Source organism: Bicyclus anynana, chromosome 27 (assembly GCF_947172395.1).
Source record: "Bicyclus anynana chromosome 27, ilBicAnyn1.1, whole genome shotgun sequence".
Taxonomy (NCBI): Eukaryota; Metazoa; Arthropoda; class Insecta; order Lepidoptera; family Nymphalidae; genus Bicyclus; species Bicyclus anynana.
The window spans coordinates 1,667,064-1,691,103 of NC_069109.1; the positions used below are offsets into that span (position 1 = coordinate 1,667,064).

Sequence of the window (24,040 nt, forward strand, 5' to 3'; positions counted from 1 at the left end):
CGATTTGAAAAATTCTTTCAGTGTTAGATAGCCCATTTATCGAGGAGGGTAAAGGCTATATATTATCCCAATATTTCTATGGCAATGGGAACCATGCTGGTGAAACAACACAGCGTCGGCTAGTGATAAATACTGATAGCTATTTTTCATTAAGAACATAGATCTGGCTGTGTTTGTATTGTGCTTTTTCTTCCTGTTGACAAAATCATGATGAAATAAAATAAATCAAAATTAATTTATTTCAATTAGACTTAGTTTACAAGCACTTTAAAAACGTCAAGTCAGGTCATGTTTTAATGGTGATAAGTACAGTTGAAAACTTAAAATTAAAGTTACGAGGGTTCCAAAAGCACCTTGGTCTTGGTTCATTTATTTTTGTTTACCATTTTACGAACTTATCTAGAAGTAAGTACACAGTCATATAGTGCAGTTCAACACCAAGCTTTTTTACCATTTATATAATCATTACCACTATATAATTTAATAATAATAATAAAAGTCATCTTTAATACTTGGACCTTGCTCACGAGATTACCGCCATGTGGAATGTTGAGTCAACTATTATTGTTCCGATAGTTGTTTCAGTCAATGGTCTTATAGCGAAAAGCTTCGACCAACACCTTAAGAAGCTTTCGCTTAACTGTTGGATCAAAATCAAAATCAAGCAAGTTGCTTGGGCACTCAAATGTGCCTCAGCGGGAGGGTTGAATTTTTTTTTAATAAGTTTTTAATAGTGTTTTCTGTATTTTATGTATAACATTGTTAAAAATTAAAAAAAAAGGGGAAATAAAAAAAATTAATGGTAAAAAAATAAAAGTCTTTAATCAGAGTTTGTATATACAGTTTGTTTGTAAATGGCTATGTAGTTAGTCTGTACACCGTAGAAGTAGGTGTGAGAGGATTACCAGCAAAATCTCTCTATAACTTGCTTAAAGACCTTGGCCTCTCTAGAAGTGCAGCTAGTTCTATATTAGAACGAGTATCCAAAGCTGCTCTAATAGGATCTTACCAAATTTGGATAGGTAGGGAGAACAACACGAGCAGAGAACGGGGAGTGTTGATCGATTTTCAAGGAATTTCTTAACCCTACATGCTAAATGGCCAAGTGCGGAAAAGGCCCAGGAAAGAAGAAGAAGAAGAGAAGAGGAACCCTACATGCTGTAGTCACAAGTTCTGGACTTTGCTCGGTGTTTTTCTCTCTTCTAGCACGCGATGGACCTGGCATCTGCCAGCATGGTAAATCCATGGAATGCTAAGATATTCTATGATGAAAACCCCTTCATTTGATTCTTTTATTTCCACCTCTTTTCTTTAACTTTTGAGCCAATGTTTAATATGTTTTGAGCCATTGCCTGTAAGTCTGAAAAAAAAAAACTGGTAGTCAATTTGGCCCCACTTGTCTTTTGGATAATTTAATGTTTATACAAATCTATGCATTTACTTTTCAGTTACTTTGCAACATGAACTGTGCCCCAAAATGTTGTACAGAATGTGCACAGAGGTTAATAAACTGTGACAGATTCAGAGACAAGAGTTTAAGGAGTTACAATCTACTGTTGGATCTATTTGAAAAGAAAGCAGTGGTAAGTTTCATTAACAAGTAATTGTAGTTCATAAGCGGTACATAATTAGACAATAGGGATGATGACAGTTTTTTAAATTGTATATAAATTAAGAGTATGCTAATAGTAAAGCAATTTTGTAAAAGGAACAGGGTATCTGCGATCATTACTTTCGGAGCTACAGGGATTTAAAGGATCAGATTTGCGGCGCTGCCGCGGATCCCTGAAAATAATGAATTCATACTCTCATTTCACGTCTCCATAGTTTCGTCATCAACCCATATTCGGCTCACTGCTGAGCTCGAGTCTCCTCTCAGAATGAGAGGGGTTAATCCAATAGTCCACCACGCTGGCCCAATGCGGATTGGCAGACTTCACACACGCAGAGAATTAAGGTAATTCTCTGGTATGCAGGTTTCCTCACGATGTTTTCCTTCACCGTTTGAGACACGTTATATTTAATTTCTTAAAATGCACACAACTGAAAAGTTGGAGGTGCATGCCCCGGACCGGATTCGAACCCACACCCTCCGGAATCGGAGGCAGAGGTCATATCCACTGGGCTGGGTACCGCATTCCAAGAATCCAGCTCATGACTAAGGGCCCCGTATGGGTTCGATAGTAGTCAGGCATTCGTTGTATCATGTGAATTTTAGCCATGTTTCATAATAAATTATTATAATCTATACTAATATTAAAAAGCTAAAGACTTTGTTTTTTTAAACGCGCTAATCTCAGGAATTACTGGTCTGATTTTAAAATTTCTTTCAGTGTTAGATAGCCCATTTATCGAGGAAGGCTATAGGCTATATATTATTCCCGTATTCCTACTGGTACGGGAACCACGCGAGTGGAACCGCGCGGCGTCAGCTAGTGTATTTATATAACTTCAACTTATCTATCAGTAGTCCACTTCATTGATTTCAGATAACAACAGAAGACATAAAAGCAACTGACCGAACAAAACATCAACTAACATCAAATATAGACAGGAAAATATACAAACCAGACCACTGTGACTCATATTTAATACATAATCAATTTGAACAAATAAAAATTGAATTAGAACTTGATAGTAAATCAAAAATAAAAACCTTAAACGATTTTAATAGCGATGAAGAGTTCCTAGTAGATGATGTAGACAATGGTTCAGAGTTTCTCGATGATAACATAAAAACAGAACATACAGACAACATTGACAGATTTACAATCTTTCAAAATGAGAAATCTGACAATATCACAGTCAATAAAAATGATGTGGCAATTGACAATGTTATCAAAAATAGTAGCTTAATCGATAGTAAAGTTGATAACAAGAAATGCAGTGTCAATAAACTGGTAATTGTCCATTCTAACGACATAAAAGCAGTTATAGACAACAAAACTAATACGAAAACACGCAAAGTGGCAATTAAAAAGGAAAAAGCTGCTCCGAAACCGAAAAAGTTGAGGACACATAATGAAAAAACACCCGAAAAACCAGGAAAAGCTGACAATCAGTGTTACTTAAAATATTTTGAAGTTACCAAGTTGAGTCATGAAGAACAAGTGGCCATGATACAAAGACGTAAAGAGGCAGATAACTTCAAAAGCTCAGTCTACAAATGTATGATGTGCTACAAAGTATTTACATGTGTCTCTTCGTATGACAGACATATGGAGAAGCACACTGATGTAAGTATTTATAATTACCCCGTACAAGGTCTGGCTATGACTATGACCCTACCGGCAAATATGTACCGCCAACCGATTTGGGGTTCCGGTACCATCGATATATATCATTAGATGGGCCCCTATATATTAAACAACGCACAATATTATGTCATTACACAAAGGCGTGCACGCACATCTTATTTTAGTACGCAAGAGCCCATGCTGTGAGTGGACATTTTTTCTTGTTTAATCCCTTAATAGGGATGATGACAGTTTTTTAAATTGTATATAAATTAAGAGTTTGCTAACAGTAAAGCAATTTTGTAAAAGTAACAGGGTATCTACGATCATTACTTTCGGAGCTACAGGGATTTAAAGGGTAAGATTTGCGGCGCTGCCGCGGATCCCTGAAAAACGCCCCATACAAAATGGCACGAACTAATGACGTGGTAGATAATGTAATGTTTTTGGCGCAGTGGTACGCGTGGTGGATTTACAAAAGACCGCCAAAGACGTACTCCAAGCGATTTAGCGTTCCGGTACGATGCCGTGTAGAAGCCGAAAGGGGTGTGGATTTTTCATCCTCCTCCTAACAAGTTAACCCGCTTCCATCTTAGACTGCATCATCACTTACCTTCGGGTGGGATTGTAGTCAAGGGCTAACTTGTAAAGAATAAAAAAAAAATGTAATGGTCGTTAGATTTGTACGTGCGTTCAAACAAAATTACTAATATCTTTATTATATAATGATTTATTTATTTTGCTATAATCCGCGAAAAGTCGGCGAACCCATGCGACAACGTCACCCAGGTCCGACAAAATACTCTCTACGTACGTTTCACCCCGAAACCGGAGCATCCTCAGGAGATGTTGACTCTACAACGTGCAATTGTTCGTCGGCTTTTCGCGGATGATAGCAAAACAAATAAATCATTATATAATCATGATGAACTTCCGCAAAGTAACGCCTGCTTCTATCCAATACTAATATCTTTGTTATTTGTGCGTTTATGATTATAGTTCATTTATTAAAAAAAAAGTGTGTCAGCTCCGTCGCACGAATGGAGTTTACTCTTTTTAATAGCAACGCCTGAAAAGTGAAAGGTGCGCAACCGAGGTGCAGCGCTGCGTGCGCGCCCGCCAACAGCGTGCACGTGCGTGCGGACGCGCTAGGCATGTGCACGCTATGGCGGCTACGTACGGTGAAAGGTGCGCAGAATAGGTTGCGCACAAAAAACGTACCGAGGGGTATAAATGAAAAATCGATTGTTAAGGAGTAAACTCCAATAAGTTATGAAATGACATGCGTTACGTTTTTTGTGCGCAACCTATTCTGCGCACCTTTCACCGTGCGCTGTGCCGCCAACAACTTGCACATCGCACCCATGTGCACGCTGTAGGCGGGTGCGCACGCCGCGGCCTGCTGCACCTCGGTTGCGCACCTTTCACTTATAAGGCGCGAGTATTGAGACGTGCTTCGAGCTAACTTTTTGTTTTTTTTAACATACACACTTTTTTTTGTTGGTAAACAGTGCACATCGAGTAGGGCTTTAGTAATACTTATGTTAAAGAAGACTAAATGTATAGAATTGTAAAATAACTAATAGACTTTATAATATACTTCACATTATATATTTTACTCTTACAATGATATAATCATTAAACAAACAAGCCCAATAACATATAGTATATATAGGTATAGTCGCCTATACAGCATACCCTATGTACGTCTCAATACACTCACAGCTAAATTAGAAAGTTGCGCACTAAAGGTGCGCACCAAAAACGTGACACTTTTTCGTTAGTTCAGTTGGTTTTACCCCTCGGATTTTTCTCATACCGGGCGCCTTATATATAAAAAATCGATTCTTAAGGAGTAAACTCCAAAAAAATGTCACATTTAGTGTAAGGAAACTAAGTATAGATTTCAAAAACTGTCATCATCCCTATTGGTCTGAGATTACTTTGTTTCCAGAAATACGGTCCTATCGCATGCGAGGTATGCGGCATACACTGCAACACAAAGACTCAAATGCGGCAACACAAGAGCAAGGTCCACGACATGAGATTCAACTGCAGAGACTGTGACTTCGTCACCACGGCTGTGTAAGTTTGTTTTGCATGCACTACTGTCTTAACACTTTTTTTTATTACTAGCTGACGCGGCGCGGTTTCACCCGCGTGGTTCCCGTTCCCGTAGGAATGCGGGGATAATATATAGCCTATAGCCTTCCTCGATAAATGGGCTATCTAACACTGAAAGTATTTTTCAAATCGGACCAGTAGTTCCTGAGATTAGCGCGTTCAAACAAACTCTTTAGCTTTATAATATTACTAGCAGACCCCGCGCGGTTTCACCCGCGTGGTTTCCGTTTCCGTAGGAATACAGGGATAATATATAGCCTATAGCCTTCCTCGATAAATGGGCTATCTAACACTGAAAGTATTTTTCAAATCGGTAGTTCCTGAGATTAGCGCGTTCAAACAAACTCTTCAGCTTTATAATATAAATATAATATAAATAATTGATAGATTATAGATTATTACATTAATTTACGTAATAGTTGTTAGTGTTAAATTTTGAAATGCAAATTATGAAAAAAGTTTGTATATGCGGACGCCAAGGAGACGCGTGACGTTTGGGGTTTTTCATGGGTTTCACCGGCTTCACCACGTTGCTTGTAAAGACTCACTCTGGGTCATCTTTACTCTGTGATCAGATCATGGATTAATCTATACTAATACTAGCTGACGCCCGCGACTTCGTCCGCGTGGAATTTAGTTTTTCACAAATCCCTCGGGAAATGGATTTTTCCGGGATAAAAAGTAGCCTATGTGTTAATCCATGCTATAATATATCTCAATACAATAAATCTAAATAGTTTTTTGTTTGTTTGATTGAACGCGCTAATCTCAGTAACTACTGGTCCAATTTGAAAGATTCTTTCTGTGTTAGATAGCCCATTTATCGAGGAAGGCTATAGGCTAAATATTATCCCCGTATTCCTACGGGAACGGGAACCACGCGGGTGAAACCGCGCGGCGTCAGCTAGTATATTATATATGTGTCATTTATTATTGTTATGTTTCAGACAGACGGCGAGGACACACGCGCGTTGGCATGACGGTGTCACGTATAAATGTAAACATTGTGAACAGACGTACAGGTTAGTACTAAGTTAGCCCTTGACTACAATCTCACCTGATGGTGAGTGATGATGGATTCTATAGCTTTAAGCAATGTGTTAGAAAACATTTGCTTAGTCGAGGTTACTACACCATCGATGAGTTCCTCAATGATTTTATTTTATTTATTTGGGATCCAAAACAGTTGTGTACATATATATTACAAAACTTAAAGTAAATTTAAAAACAAATAGTTTACATACACAACCCACATCTCTATCCACAAGTAATTATACAAAATGTAGATGGGGCTGATAAAAATGATTTCAAATTAAATTATCTAACAAAGTGCTTTTATACAAAGAAAAGAAAATAATGAAATAAAAAAAAAAACAAAAAAAGAAATGACACAATTACAATAAAAATTAAAATATATAAATAAATAGCAAAATTATTAATCGCTTTTAAGTGTACCGATGACCAACTTTTTAAAAGTACCTACTCGACTGGCAAAAATGTCTATGTTTTTGAAGTGCTTATTATACGTCTGTGTCATTATTATTATTAATTTTTATTAATATCTGTGTCATTCTTACTATTGGTGACCGTTTACCTGCATTTGTGCGGCACTTAGTAGTTGCAAACAGATGATAAAGATGCTTGGAGGCCGTTGGATCAGCTTCCACCTTCACACAGGAAGTGAAAACTATAAGTAATTGTAATGTAATAATTTTTGGCAATAAAAACCAGTAAAAAATTTAATATAAATGAAAAATATCTACGTAAATTTTTTGCCGCCGAAACAACACATTAGCAAGTGACGTCATTCATAGAAATAACAGCGTGATTGGCGTTTGCAGTGATGTGATATATCACGTCACCGCAAGCGCCAATCACAAACCGATGCCTTGTAGCGAATGACGTCACGGTGACTTGGTAAAAATACAATTTTGTTTTATAAAAATATTATAATTACTTTCACAAATAAAAATGTGATTAGAGTTTCTAGGCATCTGAACTGCCTATTATCAACCCATATTCGGCTCACTGCTGAGCTCGAGTCTCCTCTCAGAATGAGAGGGGTTATGCCTCGGACCGGATTCGAACCCACACCCTCCGGACTGAGAGGCAGAGGTCATATCCACTGATGAAAACATCGTGAGGAAACCTGCATACCAGAGAATTTTCTTAATTCTCTGCGTGTGTGAAGTCTGCCAATCCGCATTGGGCCAGCGTGGTGGACTATAGAGGAGACTCGAGCTACACAGTGAGCCGAATATGGGTTGATAATAGGCAGTTTAGATGCCTAGAAACTCTAATCACATTTTTATTTGTGAAAGTAATTATAATAATTTTATAAAACAAAATTGTATTTTTACCACGTCACCGCAAACGCCAATCGTAAACTGTGACGTCATTCGCTACAAAGCATCGGTTTGTGATTGGCGCTTGCGGTCTCTTCTTAGTTTTGTACAGCAGACTAGTTGCCTATTTTGGACTATCTTTTCATACGAGTCAACTACCCTATTACAGCAAAAGAACATCGTACCTGACTCACTTGCGTACTGCGCACGTATCGGATTCGGTTTGCACGCTCTGCGGGTTCACCTTCATCAACGAATACGGCCTGAGGATGCACCTCCTTAGAAAGCATCGCTCCGAGGATGTGCAGGTGAGACTCTTAGTTCCCGTTCCCGTGAGAATACTACTAATATTATAAACGCGAAATTTTGTATGGATGTTTGGATGTTTGTTGTACCTACTACTAAAGCAATTTAGGTGAAATTTGGAATGGAAATGGATTTTACTCTGTATTAACACATAGGCTACTTTTTATTCCGAAAAAATCCATGGTTTCCCGAGATTTGCGAAAACTGATGATTTTGATGATATGAATGTTTGTTACTCTTTCACGCCTCGACTACTGAACCGAATTAGCTGAAATTTGGTATTGAGATATATCATAGCCTGGATCAACACATAGGCTACTTTTTATCCCAGAAAAATCCATGGTTTCGGAGGAATTTGTGAAAAACTAAATTCCACGCGGACGAAGTCCGCTAGTACTAGCGGAAGGCGACTTCGTACTAATATTTACTGACAGTTTTGACGGCCTCCGTGGCGCAGTGGTATGCGCGGTGAATTTACAAGACGGAGGTCCTGGGTTCGATCCCCGGCTGGACCGATTGAGATTTTCTTAATTTGTCCAGGTCTGGCTGGTGGGAGGCTTCGGCCGTGGCTAGTTACCACGCTACCGGCAAAGACGTACCGCCAAGCGATTTAGCGTTCCGGTACGATGCCGTGTAGAAACCAAAAGGGGTGTGGATTTTCATCCTCCATCCATCCTCCATAACAAGTTAGCCCGCTTCCATCTTAGATTTCATCATCACTTACCATCAGGTGAGATTGTAGTCAAGGGCTAACTTGAGAGAATAAAAAAAAAGCCGAAATATTTTACCGAATTAGATATTATCCTTGAAGTCTTGAAGTGTAGTTAAAGCATCTGAAAGCGAAAACCATTAATATCTTTTTATTATTCTTCCTGCCTTCTACAGTACCAGAAGTTTTGTCCAAATTGGTTCCAACATGCTTTAGTAACTGCAAATAATGCTATATTAGCATAGCTGGGCACCGTTAATCAAATAGTTAACTTCGTTAATCGTTAGTCCGCTACAAAAATGGTTAGCTTCGTTAAACGTTAAAGCGTTACATGTCGGAAGAATTAACGCAAGTTAACGTTAATCGTTAATCCGTTAATATGACTGGTTAATATTTCATTTTTATATCATTGTTTGAGATCCCCATTGCAAAAATAAAGGTGAGCACTGGGGAAAAGTGCCATAATTTGTTTTTAGTTGATTTTTTCTATAATTTTAACATAAATATAGTAATTTGTTGATTTCTTTGAAAAAAAATCTTTCATAATTTCTTACTTGTCTAAACCTGTTAATCACGTCGCGCGGTAAATAGTAAGCAACGATTATCGGACTTCTGCACATTAACGGAAGTTAACGGGTCCGTTAACATTTTTAAAAGTTAACTTAAAAGTTAATCCGTTAATCAAAATGTTAACTTCGTTAATTAACGATTAACGGATTAACGAGTTAATGCCCAGCTATGTATATTAGGCTCCCTAGGCTTATGCTATAATTAAATATTTTTTTCTTTATTGTCCGTATTGTAGTTATTTATTGATCTTATTTTATTTTTGGTTTTTTTTTTTATTTCCATATAATATTAAGGTTTATCCTTCTCTCCTATCTAATTAAAAATCTTGTTTGTCAAGTATTAACAACAGAACACTTGTAAACTACTCTCCATTGTCTTGGAAAGAGAACTTATTACAGATATGAAATAAGCTAAAATAATTGTGTACACCTATCTAACGTTTCTGCTTACTGTTTTACTTTACTTTTCTTTTTTGTAATGTGTTTCTTTTTGTAATGTAGTCCTATTTATTGTAATTTTTGTAATTAGTCCTAGTCCAACGGAAAGCATTAGAAAATCCTACCTGGTCTCCACAATACAGATCAATCTAGTGTGGAGACCACAGGCAATCTTATGGTTTTTTGTATCTATTTTTGATCAATAAAGATTTTATTTATTATTTATTTATTTATATGTGGATACATAGTAATACATATTTATCTATTTTTGCTTTCCCGATCAGTCCGTGAGCTCACCCTGGGGTCATGCCTGAAAATCAGCACTACGGTTACTTAGCTGTGGCATAGAGCTGAGGCAGCGCCCCATTCAGCCGAAGCCTTAGTATTAAGTCTCATGTTTTCTCCTAAACATTTTATGTTTTTGGCTGAATAAATGGCTTGACTTCGGCTGATTTTTTTATTTATTACTAGCGGACGCCCGCGACTTCGTCCGCGTGATACTCGGTGTAAACTTTCAACTACACCTACCCTACCCTACCCCTACCGTACCCCCACCCTACTCCTACCCTACCACTACTCTACCCTACCCTACCCTACCCTACCCTACCCTACCCTACCCCTACTCTACCCCTACCCTACCCCTACCTTACCCCACCCCTACCCCGTTTTTTAATTTTAATTAATATGAACTTTATACCATAGCAATAAAGCTCAAATTGACTACGTTTTAGTTACAAATCGTTTGTGTGGGAAAAAGAAAAGGGCTATTTTTAGGGTTTTTCCAGCAATAATTCTAATTTTTCTCGCCGTAAAAACCATCCTTGAACTTCAACGAACATTTAAAAAAAAGATTTGGTCAAATTGGTCCAGGCGTTGTGGAGCTATTCGCTTACCAACACATTTTGCGATTCATTTTTATATTATAGATTATTATTTAAATAGTTTCAATACTTTTTTTTAACCCAAAAAACTTGTTTTTTCAGAACGACTCGGGCCCGCAGTGCAAGTTTTGCAAGTTGCGTTTTGCGTCTCACGCCGCGTACCAACAACATCTAGAAGTGTCTCACAATATACACGGACCGTAAGTTTGTTCTATTCTATGTAAGTTTTGGCTTTCTTGTCTAGTTTTTTTTGAAGAGAAACTTCTTTAGGCGCATGAGGGTAAAATTTTTACAGATGTAACGTCACGCCGGTATGCAACGGAAGTGTGGCAAAGAGAGAGAGCGATCGAGACCGATTGAGAGAGAGTAAGACAGGGCGAACGTAGCATGAAGCAACTAGTGAGTGAGAGTAGGGAGCGAGCAAGTGAGAAAGATTGAGAGAAAAAGTGAGACAGAGCGAACGTCGTATCACGCACAGTGCTATGGAGTGAGAGGTGGGAGAGAGATATAGTGAGAGAGATTGAACGAGAGAGAGAAAATATTAAATATTAAAGAAATAAATTGAAAAAATTAAATTTATAATTTACATTAATTTTCAACACTTTTTATATTTTAATGACAATTAAATTCCTAACCTCCTTCCTTTTTCCCTTCCTCTTAGTCTCGGAAATGTAAAGTTTTAGATTTGTATAAATATAAACGAGATTTATAAATTAGTTCGCCAAAGAAGTTTCACTTCTGACATGTGCCTCTCTAGCGGCGCGCTACTTGTATCGCTACGCTTCCGAAATGATAATCTCAACGATTAAGATAACGTAATCTTAATCTTTTGTTTATTTTACATAATTTATACATATCCTATAATCTTTATGTAACAGGAAATTTCTGATAAGACCGTTATATATTACTCACGCATCCTACCGCCAACATTTTACAATTTACAACAGTTTGTTTATGGTTGGACTTTGCCTCATAATATTAGAAATTGAGAAATAACTTTAATAACTTTACTACCACAATCAAGCCAGTTTTTCATATTTTCATACAAGAAAAATTAACCTAATGTCTTAAATTTCAAGTTAAATAACATAAAGAACTTTAAGCAGAATAACTTATTTAAATTAACATTATGTAAAGCGAAAAAAATGGAGTAAATACCTACAAGCACTCCTCTATCTAAAGAATAATATAATATAACATTAAAAAAAAACATGTTTTAAAACATTTCCATCCAACCTGTTTCACCAATTACTTTGATAAGGAGCCCAAACAGTATGTATTTAAATTATTTTTACATTAAAAATATTAAAACAAAGACGCGAAAAGCTCGAAAATGCTTAATGATTAAATATTACACAATTTCCACATCCAGACTCACTATATTTTCTTTATTTACTAACACTTCACTAACACTAACGTACAAGGGCATAATTTTATGATAATATTTATAGGATTGGATTGTATATATAGTAGGGAAGTTCCAGCTTTCTGAGATACAGTTTCTAACTATAGTACGCGCGTTAACAACTGAGTCTTAGGGCCATAAATCATTTCTCTATATCTATCTCGCTTGCACTTATGGGTCTTATGGAGCCGTCTAGTGAAGGGTGTAACAATGAAAGACATATTATCGATAAGTAAAGTTTATTATCGTATCTTGTTCACAAAATTAAAAAAATTAACAATATTTGATTTAATATAATACATATTTCATATTATATAATTATTAACTAAATAAAATTAATCTTCATCTGAGTCTTCATCATCAGAATCTTCGTCTTCTGCCAAATTTATTATAAGCGGCGCGTGATCTCTAATTAGAGCTTTTTGTAAATCTTTGTTTTGAAGTTCTTCGGCATGCCTAACACATTTGGCCCAGTCTTCTCGTGTGACATTTTCTATGGCTCGGTGGAGGTGATTTTCGACATCTGCTATCTTGAAGGTATTATTATTCTTCGCAACTTCTCCCTTTACTTGTGCCCAAATTAATTCTATTGGGTTATATTGACAGTGATATGGAGGGAGCCTTATTACTTCATGACCTCGTTCATTTGCCAGATGGTCTAAAGCGTAGACCTTCTGCGGGTTACTGGCTTTTACTTTTCTTATTAATTCTTCAATAATTTCGTTGCTGGAATATGGAATCTTTTTCTTTGTCAACCATTCTTGAATTTCAGCTTTCCTCGTGTTTCTTGTGGGTATCTTTTCCAACTGTATCGAATGATAGCTTGCGTTATCGACAATTATAACTGAGGGCTCTTCAAGTAGATTCAGGAATTCGGAAAACCATGCCATATATGTTTCGCCATCCATTTCTGTGTGGTAATCAGCATCCTTTGATTTCACCGCTTTAAATATTAGCTTCGCATCTGGAACGAAGCCAGTCCTTGCAGAACCCGCATGGCAAACTATTAATCTTTGGCCTTTTCCCACAGGCTGATTCTTGAAACCTCCTTCATCGTTGCTTCCAAGCCACATCCTCTTTCTTGCATGGTTTTGATTAATCCATGTTTCGTCTAGATAGAAACGTGGTCGCTGATCGTTAGTTCTTCTAAGTAAATCCAATTTCCTTAAAAAGTCCATTCTAGCACAAACAATATCAGTTCTTTCCATTAAATATTTACGTCCTTCGCTATTTTTCTTATACTGGAACCCAACCTCCTTCAGTAGTATTCTCATTGAAGTGTTGCCGCATTTAAAATCGGGTAATTGTTCACGGAATTTTTCTAAAATTTTCGCCACGGATGGATACTCTCCATTCTCATAAAATGAAGCTACAGTTCGCTTCAACACACTTTTATCAAAATCGTCAATATTAGTGACGGTTTGTGGTTTCTTAAAATTTGTTCTTGGTATACAGGTACTGCCTGATTGTGATACTTCCGTCTTGATTCGGTCCACTGTCGCTCTGCTCACACCACAAACAAATGCGGCCATTTCACGTGGTTTGTTGAAATTTAGAGAAGCCACTTTATTCGGATCACTTTTCAATTCATTGAGAAACAGGAATACGTTGTGAATCAGTGTTCGAGCTTGAGGGCTAATATCGCCATGTAATTTCTTCAGATCAACGTTAGAAAATAAAGTATCCATAGTGCGCAACGAGTAACACATGAATGTATTTATTTAATTGCAGTAAACACATTTATAGCAAAAAAAATACGCAATGCAATTACATTAGAAACCGACCAATCAGAATCGTCCAAATCATTATTGACTCATCATTAGCACGTGCGCAGGTAGCCGTTTATCGATAATTAGGGTGCGCAGGTAGGCGCGCTGCACATTCCTATCTTTTTTGACTTTTATGACCGGACGACTCAGATGATAACGCGCATACTATAGTTCAGATAGCTGGGGCACTCACAAAAATTTGGTAGTAATATTTAATATCTTTCTATTTGTATTTTATGTGTCATGATTTCCTTTTTTGTGTTTTGCCAAATAAAATCTTTCTTTCACTAAACTTGAGATTTCAGTGTAATTTTTCAAAATTCATTCGTTGAAATTTTGAATTCGATTTCGTTTCCCGTGAATGAGGCGCGCGCGTGCGCAGAGAACGCGGTACTATTATAAACTGTTTGAGACTTTGAAATGTTTAGCTATGCGGTTTAGTTGTTTACTGTGGCCAGGGTTTTACTGTGTATTGATACTGTAAATTGATTTTGTTTTGAAGTACTTGTAGGATTTCGTTTTTTTTAATCTTTACAAGTTATTAGCCCTTGACTACAATCTCACCTGATGCAATCTAAGATGGAAGCGGGCTAACTTGTTAGAAGGAGGATGAAAATCCACACCCCTTTCGGTTTCTACATGACACATACGGTACGTCTTTGTCGGTAGGGTGGTAATTAACCACGGCCAAAGCCTCCCCTGGAATTAAGAAAACCTAAGAGGCCGTCAAAATTGATTTTAATTGATACTGTAAATTGATTTTCTTTTGAAGTACTACAGGTAATAATTGTAGGATTTCGGTAAATAATAAGTATTCCAATCATAAAACATAAGTATGGAGATAAACAACATAGTAGTTTGTAGAGACGTTTAGATTTCCTAAAGAAAATCGTGTCTGAAAGTTGTGTAAGAGGTAAATAGGTGTTATAAAATGTGGGAAATTAATACTATTTATTTGTGTAGTTAATCCACTTTTTATTTGTACAATGACAGATTTTGAATTGAATTCTCTATTTTGATATTTGAAGGAGATAGAGCAATATGGTGATGAATTAATTTCAAAACCCTAGATGGGACCCAAACTAATCTTAATTGAAAGATTCTTAATGAAAAATTGTATAATATAAAAATCCTATTATTAAAAACATTTCTGTATTTAAATTCTTAATTAAATTAAATATCACGTGTCTCAAACGGTGAAGGAAAACATCGTGAGGAAACCTGCATACCAGAGAATTTCTTAATTCTCTGCGTGTGTGAAGTCGGCCAATCCGCATTGGGCCAGCGGGCCTAACCCCTCTCATTCTGAGAGGAGACACGAGCTCACAGTACGCACGCATTTTTTTTTACACTTTACAAGTTAGCCCTTGACTGCAATCTCACCTGATGGTAAGTGATGATGCAAGCTAAGATGGAAGCGGGCTAATTTGTTTAGCCTTAGCCTTGTTTAGTTTAGTTTATTAATAAAAATCCACACCCCTTTCGGTTTCTACACGACATCGTACCGGAACGTTAAATCGCTTGGCCGGCGTCTTTTGTTTGGTGGGTGGTAACTAGCCACGGCCAAAGCCTCCAAAGCCACAAACTAAAGTCACCGACATAGCTCAACGAGTCGCGAAGCTGAAGTAGCAATGGGCGGGGCACAAAGTTCAAAGAGCCGATAGACGTTGGGGTCCCAAGGTGCTGGAATGGCGACCCCGCACCGGAAAGTATAGTGTTGGTCGACCCCCCACTAGGTGGACCGAAGACATCAAGCGGGTTGCAGGGAGCCACTGGATGCTGGCGGCTCGAGACCAGATTAAGAGAGAGATTAAGAATTAAATAATAAAAATATTTAAAAGCATACGATACGAGTATCGATGTTTCATAGTTGTAATCGTGTTCGTCGGTTGAAGTGCTCTGTAAAAATACCTTTTCGTCTTATTGAATGGTGTAAAAACGGTAAACATGAAACGGTATGAAATAATACTCCGGGTTGTTCACAGGGCGCTGACACGGAATAGTCGACAAACAATGTATAATACCAACAGGCAGGATGTCCAGACGGTGGAATGCGAACTGGTGAGTAGATAGAAGTAACAATTGGCCAAGTGCGAGTCGCACTCGTACACGAAGGGTTGCGCATCATTTATATTTATTTTATTTTTTTATACTTTTTTGCACAAAACAAATAACAAAGAAAACAATTATGTGCAAAGGCGGTCTTATTGCTTATAGCAATATCTACCAGACAAACTTTGGATAAAGGAATAATTAATGTAATTAAATGCGGGATAATGCAACAAATATTAATAAAAATATTATATTTATATATACTACATGTATAAATATAAAATATACATAATATATAATAAAATAAAATAATATTTTAGAGGTAAAGTTTGTGAGATTGTAGAGGATAATCTGTACATCACAACACTTGGAGTGTACAATAAAGGATTGTTTCAAAGTTTTCTAAAAACGCCATCTATTGGTAGTTCAATCAATCAATCAAATCATTTATTTCAAGTAGGCTCAGTTTACAAGCACTTTTGACACGTCAGTTGACTATTTGTAAAGATTCTACCACCGGTTCGGAAGGCAGGTTCTGCTGAGAAGATACCGGCAAGAAACTCAACAGTTGCTCTTTTGAAAAAGTCATACAGTATTACAATTTACATTTGATAACAATTAAATTACAATTTCTTATAGTTTTATTTCCTGTGTGAAGGTGGAAGCTGATCCAATGGCCTCCAAGCGTTTTAATCTTTAAGGAACTCATCATCATAATGCAAGGAGCTAGGCGAATAGTCCACCACGCTGGCCTTTGGATTGGCAGACTTCACACACGCAGAGAATTAAGGACTATTGACCTAACCTCTCTCATTCTGAGAGGAGACTCGAGCTCAGCAATAAGATTAATATGGGTTGATAACTCAGACCAATTATTGTATAGGACCTGCCTCGCTAGAACTTACTTTTTTCAAAGTATATGATCAAGGATCTAATGCGGTTATAAAAACTGTCTCTATAGAATCGATGTTAAATAGTTGTAATCGTGTCCGTCGGTTAAAGAGCTCTATAAAAATACCTTTTTGTGTAATTGAATTGTGTAAAAAACGGACAGAAACTTCTGGTTTAGTATAAGATATATGTAGGATTGGAACGGAACGTAGCATGGAGAGAGCGAGCAAGTGTGTGTGTGTGTGTGAAAGGGATGCAAGAGAGTTGGAAGATGGCGGATTGCAAGTGAACGACGACAGAGTGCTGTGCATTAAAACTAAAATAAAGTGTTTAAGAAGAAGATATATCCCGTATTTCTTTTAACCAATCCTCCAAGCACATTTAGATTTGTCCATGAAGGTTAATGCCCGTAAAATGACCACGCTGGGCATGCGGGTTGGTCATTCGAAGGGTTGGATTTTCCGCACCGGTGTCGCTGCTGCCCGACACCGGCCTGTGCCATTTATGAAAATCCAGCCAGTTAGGAATGGTTATACCGCCATTGATCGGTCGCCAGAGCCTCGTCGGTCACTCTGCAGGGTGCACCACGAGCAGGTGAGGTTGGCAGTTGGGGAGGCTGACTGGTACTAGCCTCCCCCTTACACCCCAACCTTTTAACCAATATCCCACATATATACAAAATCTAAGCTCGTTTTCCTCAGAAAATGACAGACAATTTTGTTCGTGACTAGGAGTGCGATACAGGTCCTTCTATTATTGGTCTGAGGTTGATAACGATAACCTGTCTATAGGATAAAATTATCATTGATATTCATCACCCCAGTGCGGCACCAAGCTGAAAGGGTTCAAGCTATATGCTTGCCATTTCACCCGGCTCCACCCGGACAAGCAGCCCAGCCAACAACCGACCAAAACCCAGCCCAGCACACCCAAGCTCTTCCTGTGCCACCAGTGTGGGAAGTCCTTTCAGGTGAGACCTACTATCAGTGGCAAGTACAAGGTTTGTAACTAGGGCATGCACTTTACGTGCAAATTGTACAGAATGGAAAATTCTTCCCCCAATACAGTTACCTAATGAGTTATCAGGGTATGCATTGCGTTTATGCGTCTATGAACTTTATGCATCTAGGTTTTTAACCAGGGTATGTACTTTAGGTGCAAATTATAGTCATTTGGACTAGTGGTATGTACGCAAGGTACGGTAAACTATGAATCCTGAGTTCGATCCCGGGTATCAGAAATGAAAATGAAATTGTACAGAATAGAAAATTCTTCCTCCAATACGGGTACCTAATGAGTTATTAGGGTATGCATTGCGTTTATGCATCTATGAAGTGCACGCCACTGCGTACTATGTACTAATAAGCTAGTTGACACTTTTTTTTAAAATTGTTCATTATTGTTCTAGAAGTAAAAAAGAAAAAAACAGAGGTTCTGGGTTCGATCCCCGGCTGGGCATATTGAGGTTTAGGTTTTTTTTTTTTTTTTTTTCTTTACAAGTTAGCCCTTGACTACAATCTCACCTGATGGTAAGTGATGATGCAGTCTAAGATGGAAGCGGACTAACTTGTTAGGAGGAGGATGAAAATCCACACCCCTTTCGGTTTCTACACAGCATCGTACCGGAACGCTAAATCGCTTGGCGGTACGTCTTTGCCGGTAGGTTATTCTACTCCTAACAAGTTAGCCCAGTTTTTTTATTTGTCCATCTCAAGAACACGACTCAGTTGAGGGATCATATACGGAGTCATAATGGCGAGAGGCGCTACCAATGCGACACGTGTGACAAGCGATTCGTTGGCAAGATCAACCTGGTGAAGCACATGCAGCTGCACAGTAACACACGTCACCAGTGCAATATGTGTGGGAAGACATTCTCTGACAAATCCAACGCTAAACGACATATATTGGTGAGTCCATAGACGTAATAAAGTGTCCAGACACCGTTTCCTGAATACACCAGTGCGGGAAGACATTCTCTGACAAATCCAACGCTAAACGACATGTATTGGTGAGTCCATGGACGTAATGAAAAGTTCAGACACCGTATCCTGAATACACCAGTGCGGGAAGACATTCTCTGACAAATCCAACGCTAAACGACATATATTGGTGAGTCCATAGACGTAATGAAAAGTTCAGACACCGTATCCTGAATACACCAGTGCGGGAAGACATTCTCTGACAAATCCATGTTGCAAATGGAAATCACTGTAAACTTTCAACCCCTATTTCACCACTTAAAAATTCTTGAATCACATTATATTTCGTTTTTTTTCATGATTGCTTCCTGGTACATATAATACATTTCTGAAATGATTTGATGTTTATTTTAATAGGTTGACAATAAAGAATAGTGAATAAGCCATCTGATTACCCTTAATAGGACATATCCAGTGTTAAATTTATACTAATATTATAAAGCTGAAGAGTTTGTTTGTTAGCTTGAAAGCACTAATCTCAAGAACTACTGGTCCGATTTGAAAAATTCTTTCAATGTTAGATAGCCCATTTATCGAGGAAGGCTATAGTATATATATCCCCGTGTTGCTACGGGAACGGGAACCACGCGAGTAAAACCGCGTGGCGTCAGCTAGTAATACATATCTCTTGTTCACAGACCCACTCGGCTGACACGAGACCATACCACAAGTGTGATGTGTGTGACAAAAGCTTCACGACTGCCCAAGGGAGGAACGAGCATGTATTGCATGTTCATAGCAACGTGCCGCGACCGAAGAGAGTCCGCGCCCCGAGACCGGCTCCTTAGGACCATGACATATGTCAGACACGAGCGGAGAAGAGTCGTGGGATTCAAGAGCTTTAGACTCAAGTCCCTTAATGATTCCCAGACACATGTCAGAGACGGCTTGAACACAAGCGACTCGCAAGATCGTCGTATGATCTCTTACTGTATCAGTAATATTAAGACACTAAAGAATTGACTATTTTATAAATTAGTCCTCATTATAGTCGAGCATGTATTACTTGTTCAGAGCAACGAGCCGCTACCAAAGAGGGTACGCGCTCGGAGACCTTCTTAGGACCATGACATATCTCAGACACGACATGGACACGAGTGATTCAAGCTTTAGGCACAAGTCCCTTAATGATTCCCAGACACATGTCAGAGACGGCCTAGACACAAGTGACTCACAAGAGTCTGAATCTGAATATTACTAAAACAGTAAGAGATCTTACGAGATCTCTTACTGTTTTAGTAATATTCAGATACTAAATCACATATTTAATTAACGAATCCATAAATTAGTTGTCTAAAGTCCAAACACATCTTAGAGAAGGTCTAGTTATATGAGGTCGCTCCTGGATCAAGGATCGAGCAGGTTCATAGCAGCGTGCCGCGACCGAAGATTGTCCGCGCTCCGAGATCTGCTCCATAGGACCATGCCATATGTCAGACACGACCTGGACACGAGCGAAGAAGAGTCGTAGGATTCAAACACGACATTGCCACATATTGCTTTAGGCACAAGTCCCTTAATGACTCCCAGACCATATCAGAGACGACCTGGACAAAAGCAACTCGCAATGATCGTCGTAATATCTCTTACTGTTTCAGTAGACCCTAAAGGATCAGTTACTCAGTAATATTTAGACACTAAAGAATAATTTATTTAATTGACTATTCTATAAATTAGTCCTCATAATAGTCGAGCATGTATTACTTGTTCAGAGCAACGTGCCGCTACCAAAGAGGGTACGCGCTCGGAGACCTTCTTAGGACCATGACATATGTCAGACACGACATGGACACGAGCGAAGAAGACTCGTAGGTGTCAAGCTTTAGGCACAAGTCCCTTAATGAATCCCAGACACATGTCAGAGATGGTCTGGGCACAAGTGACTCACAAAAGTCGTAAGATCTCTTACTGTATTAGTAATATTCAGATACTAAATCACATATTTAATTAACGAATCCATAAATTAGTTGTCTAAGGTCTAGACACATCTTAGAGAAGGTCTAGTTGCATGGGATCGCTCCTAGATCGAGGAACGAGTATGTATTGCATGTTTATAGCAGCGTGCCGCGATCGAAGAGAGTATGTGCTCCGAGACCTGCTCCTTAGGATCATGCCATATGTCAGACACGACATGGACACGAACGAAAAAGAGTCATAGGATTCAAGCTTTAGGCACAAGTCCCTTAATGACTCCCAGACACATGTCAGAGACGGCCTGGACACAAGCGACTCGCAAGATCGTTGTAAGATCTCTTACTGTTTCTGTAATATTTGGACACAAAAGGATCAGTTATTTAATTAATAAGTCCATAAATTAGTCCTCATAATAGTCGAGCATGGATTACTTGTTCAGAGTAACGTGCCGCTACCAAAGAGGGTACGCGCTCGGAGACCTTAGGACCATGACACATGTCAGACACGGCCTAGACACAAGCGTCTCACAAGAGTCGCAAGATCTCTTACTGAATTAGTAATATTCAGTCACTATTTCAATGTATGCAACTAAAACAAAAATTATATTCCGAAGACACGCAATATACTCGTAGAAATAACGGAAAACATTGGACATGTAAATGTGTTTGTCTTGGACAACTAATATCTACAAACGCTATTATAAAAACAGGCAACGATCTTATATTGTCTAACACGTCGAAATAATGAAAAATGTAGATATGCCAATAAAGGAAAAAAGGATATACAACACATTATGCATTATGCCATGTTTAATGTATGTTGCCAAACATGGGCATAAACAAATAAACTAATAAATAAATTAAATGTATGCCAAGATGTGTAGCTGGAATCAAGAGAAGAGATAAGCTTGATAAAAATTACTTAGACCACTTTTAAGGAATTGGAAAAAGTATTTAAAATACTATAAAGGCACACATGTTATTTGAAAAGGACGAGGAATGGACATTAGGAAGATGATTTCAAAAAGATCGCTAGTCCTGAGATGTATGGTCGATGTATAAGACTGGCGATGGGCAGAGAAAAAATATTATTTAAAAATTATGTTTAAATAAATGTAAATGTAACCGATCATCAGTAATAAAGGCTTATTTTATTTATTTATTTAACAAGTCCATAAAGTTTTTTCTCTTATTAGATGTCTACTTAGTAAATAAAACGTAAACTAAAAGTTTTTGACCGTTTTTCATGCCATTCGACTACTCTAACCGGAATTTTAAAAGGGCTCTTTACAAGACGGGGTAATGATAGCGAGGCATGTATTTCTATAATTGGTCTGAGGCAAGTTCGTGTCTATTAATTCGCTCTTTGTTTTGTGCGTCTTTATATTATTAATCTGTTACTGAGACAAAAGTTGACAACAAACTAATATCTAATCTGTGGTTGACCTTCATTTTTCGTCTGTGCATTAATGTTCTGTGCGTCTGTGACACAAGCGGATAATGTTGAAATCTATTAGTCTGTGGCAAAAAGTATAAGTGGTCTGTGGTTGAATTGTTGACAAACAGACTTGACCACAGATTATTAGAAATGGACTTGACCATAGAGTACATGGACTTGACGTTTATGTATCTCAGCTGGTTGATCTTATAATGAATTATAGTCCACAACTTTAGGCTTTTTACACAACAATATCACTGCTCAAAAAGGTTCTTTTAGGCGACACTTTTCGTTTCGATTCACATACATTTTATTTTTAATAATAAGCTTTACGGCTCTGGGTTCTAGCCCTTTTGAGCCCGGATTCACATACAATTAATTAATTATCTTGGACTAATTATAGAAGGACCTGCCTCGCAAGACGTTACCTCTCTGTCAATCAATCAACGATCTAACGCGTGTATACTTATATCGTATCGATGTTTCATTGTTGTAATCGTTTTCGTCGACTAAAAAAACTCCCTAATCATTCCGGTTTGTGTAGTAAGTAGTTCAATGGCATGAAAAATGGTCAAAAACTTCTAATTCACTAAAAGATGACGTGACGTTCGATTTCAGTTTCACCTGATGGTAAGCGATGATGCAATCTAAGATTTTTTTTTTATTGTTTACAAGTTAGCCCTTGACTACAATCTCACCTGATGGTAAGTGATGATGTAGTCTTAGATGGAAGCGGGCTAGCTTGTAAGGAGGAGGATGAAAATCCACACCCCTTTCGGTTACGGCATCGTACCGGAACGCTAAATCGCTCGGCGGTACGTCTTTGCCGGTAGGGTGGTAACTAGCCACGGCCGAAGCCTTCCACCAGCCAGACCTGGTCCAATTAAGAAAACCTCAATCAGCCCAGTCAGGAATCCAACCCAGGACCTCCTTCTTGTAAATCCACCGCGCATACCACTGCGCCACGGAGGTCATCAAAAACATAATTATAATAAATAATAAATTTGTAATAAAAACAAGCATATCTAAAAGAAAAATAGATACTATTCTTCTAACGAACGAACAAACAGCAAAACATCGATCCATTAATTTAATATTCTGTGTACAGATTATATTATTCTTGTTAAATATTTTATTATTTATTTTTGTTAAATATTATCGATGACTGAGTTTACCTCGTACCCTTCAAAAAACGACAGACAATTTTGTTGCTGCATTTGGGTGCGATCCATTTCCATTTCTAATTCCTCTATGTTAAATATATAGAGTTTGCACAAAAACAATACAAACGACATAAAAAGAACCAAGCAGACATGAGTCACAAACCATTATGAAAAATAAAGATATTGAGTTTTATGGGTATTAAATGTGCATTTATAAAATTAAATTATAACTTTAATTATTTTATAAATGTCGTATTTTCATATCAAAAGAAGAAAGAAGTTGTAATTAAAACGATGATTTCTTTTATTTTAATGTGAATTTAACCTTTCATTTATTGCAGAATTACCATATACTATGATAATTTTTTTGATTTTGTATTAATAAGTGAAAGAAGATTTGACATTTGACAGTTCACACTTCACAGCACAGAACACTACTTTATTTGCTGTCTATGACTAATACTCCTATTTATATATCAGTATTCGTTAATGATTCGTTAACTAAATCCAGTCTGTCGTGCGTATTTTCTTCCCTTGTAATTTTTGTTATTTCGTTTTGTTCTCGTTTCGTTGTTATTGTTAATTATAGTTTATTTGTTGTTTGTTTACTGTTTTTACCCGACTGCAAGAAGGGTTATGTTTTTCGCGCGTATCTTGTATGTATGTATGTAATATTCATTATTACCTCATATCTTCCAAACCGTTGAACGGATTTACGTAATTCAGATAACGTTAGATTTGTTTTAATAACCCAAGTGTTCTTAGATAGGTGAAATTAGAAAAAAAAAACCAACAAGACGACTGTGAGACGCTATAGAA

The 24,040-nt window shown here is 37.7% G+C and overlaps 1 protein-coding gene across 4 annotated transcripts in view; it reads left to right on the top strand.

The window, feature by feature from the left end:
* The window catches only part of LOC112055519 (zinc finger protein ZFP2), a 29,537-nt gene extending 7,755 nt beyond the window's left edge, over positions 1-21,782 (top strand). For 2 of the 4 annotated variants that reach the window (XM_052890315.1, XM_052890317.1), the window contains exons 4-13: positions 1,449-1,583; positions 2,490-3,236; positions 5,191-5,321; positions 6,308-6,382; positions 7,875-8,013; positions 10,711-10,808; positions 15,768-15,843; positions 17,549-17,695; positions 18,441-18,635; positions 19,346-21,782. In XM_052890315.1, the coding sequence (XP_052746275.1) occupies positions 1,449-1,583; positions 2,490-3,236; positions 5,191-5,321; positions 6,308-6,382; positions 7,875-8,013; positions 10,711-10,808; positions 15,768-15,843; positions 17,549-17,695; positions 18,441-18,635; positions 19,346-19,495 (1,893 nt within the window). In that variant the 3' untranslated portion in view covers positions 19,496-21,782. The remainder of the gene's footprint in view (positions 1-1,448; positions 1,584-2,489; positions 3,237-5,190; positions 5,322-6,307; positions 6,383-7,874; positions 8,014-10,710; positions 10,809-15,767; positions 15,844-17,548; positions 17,696-18,440; positions 18,636-19,345) is intronic. The other 2 variants (XM_052890316.1, XM_052890318.1) reach the window with 2 other exon arrangements.
* Positions 21,783-24,040: the final 2,258 nt, after the last annotated feature.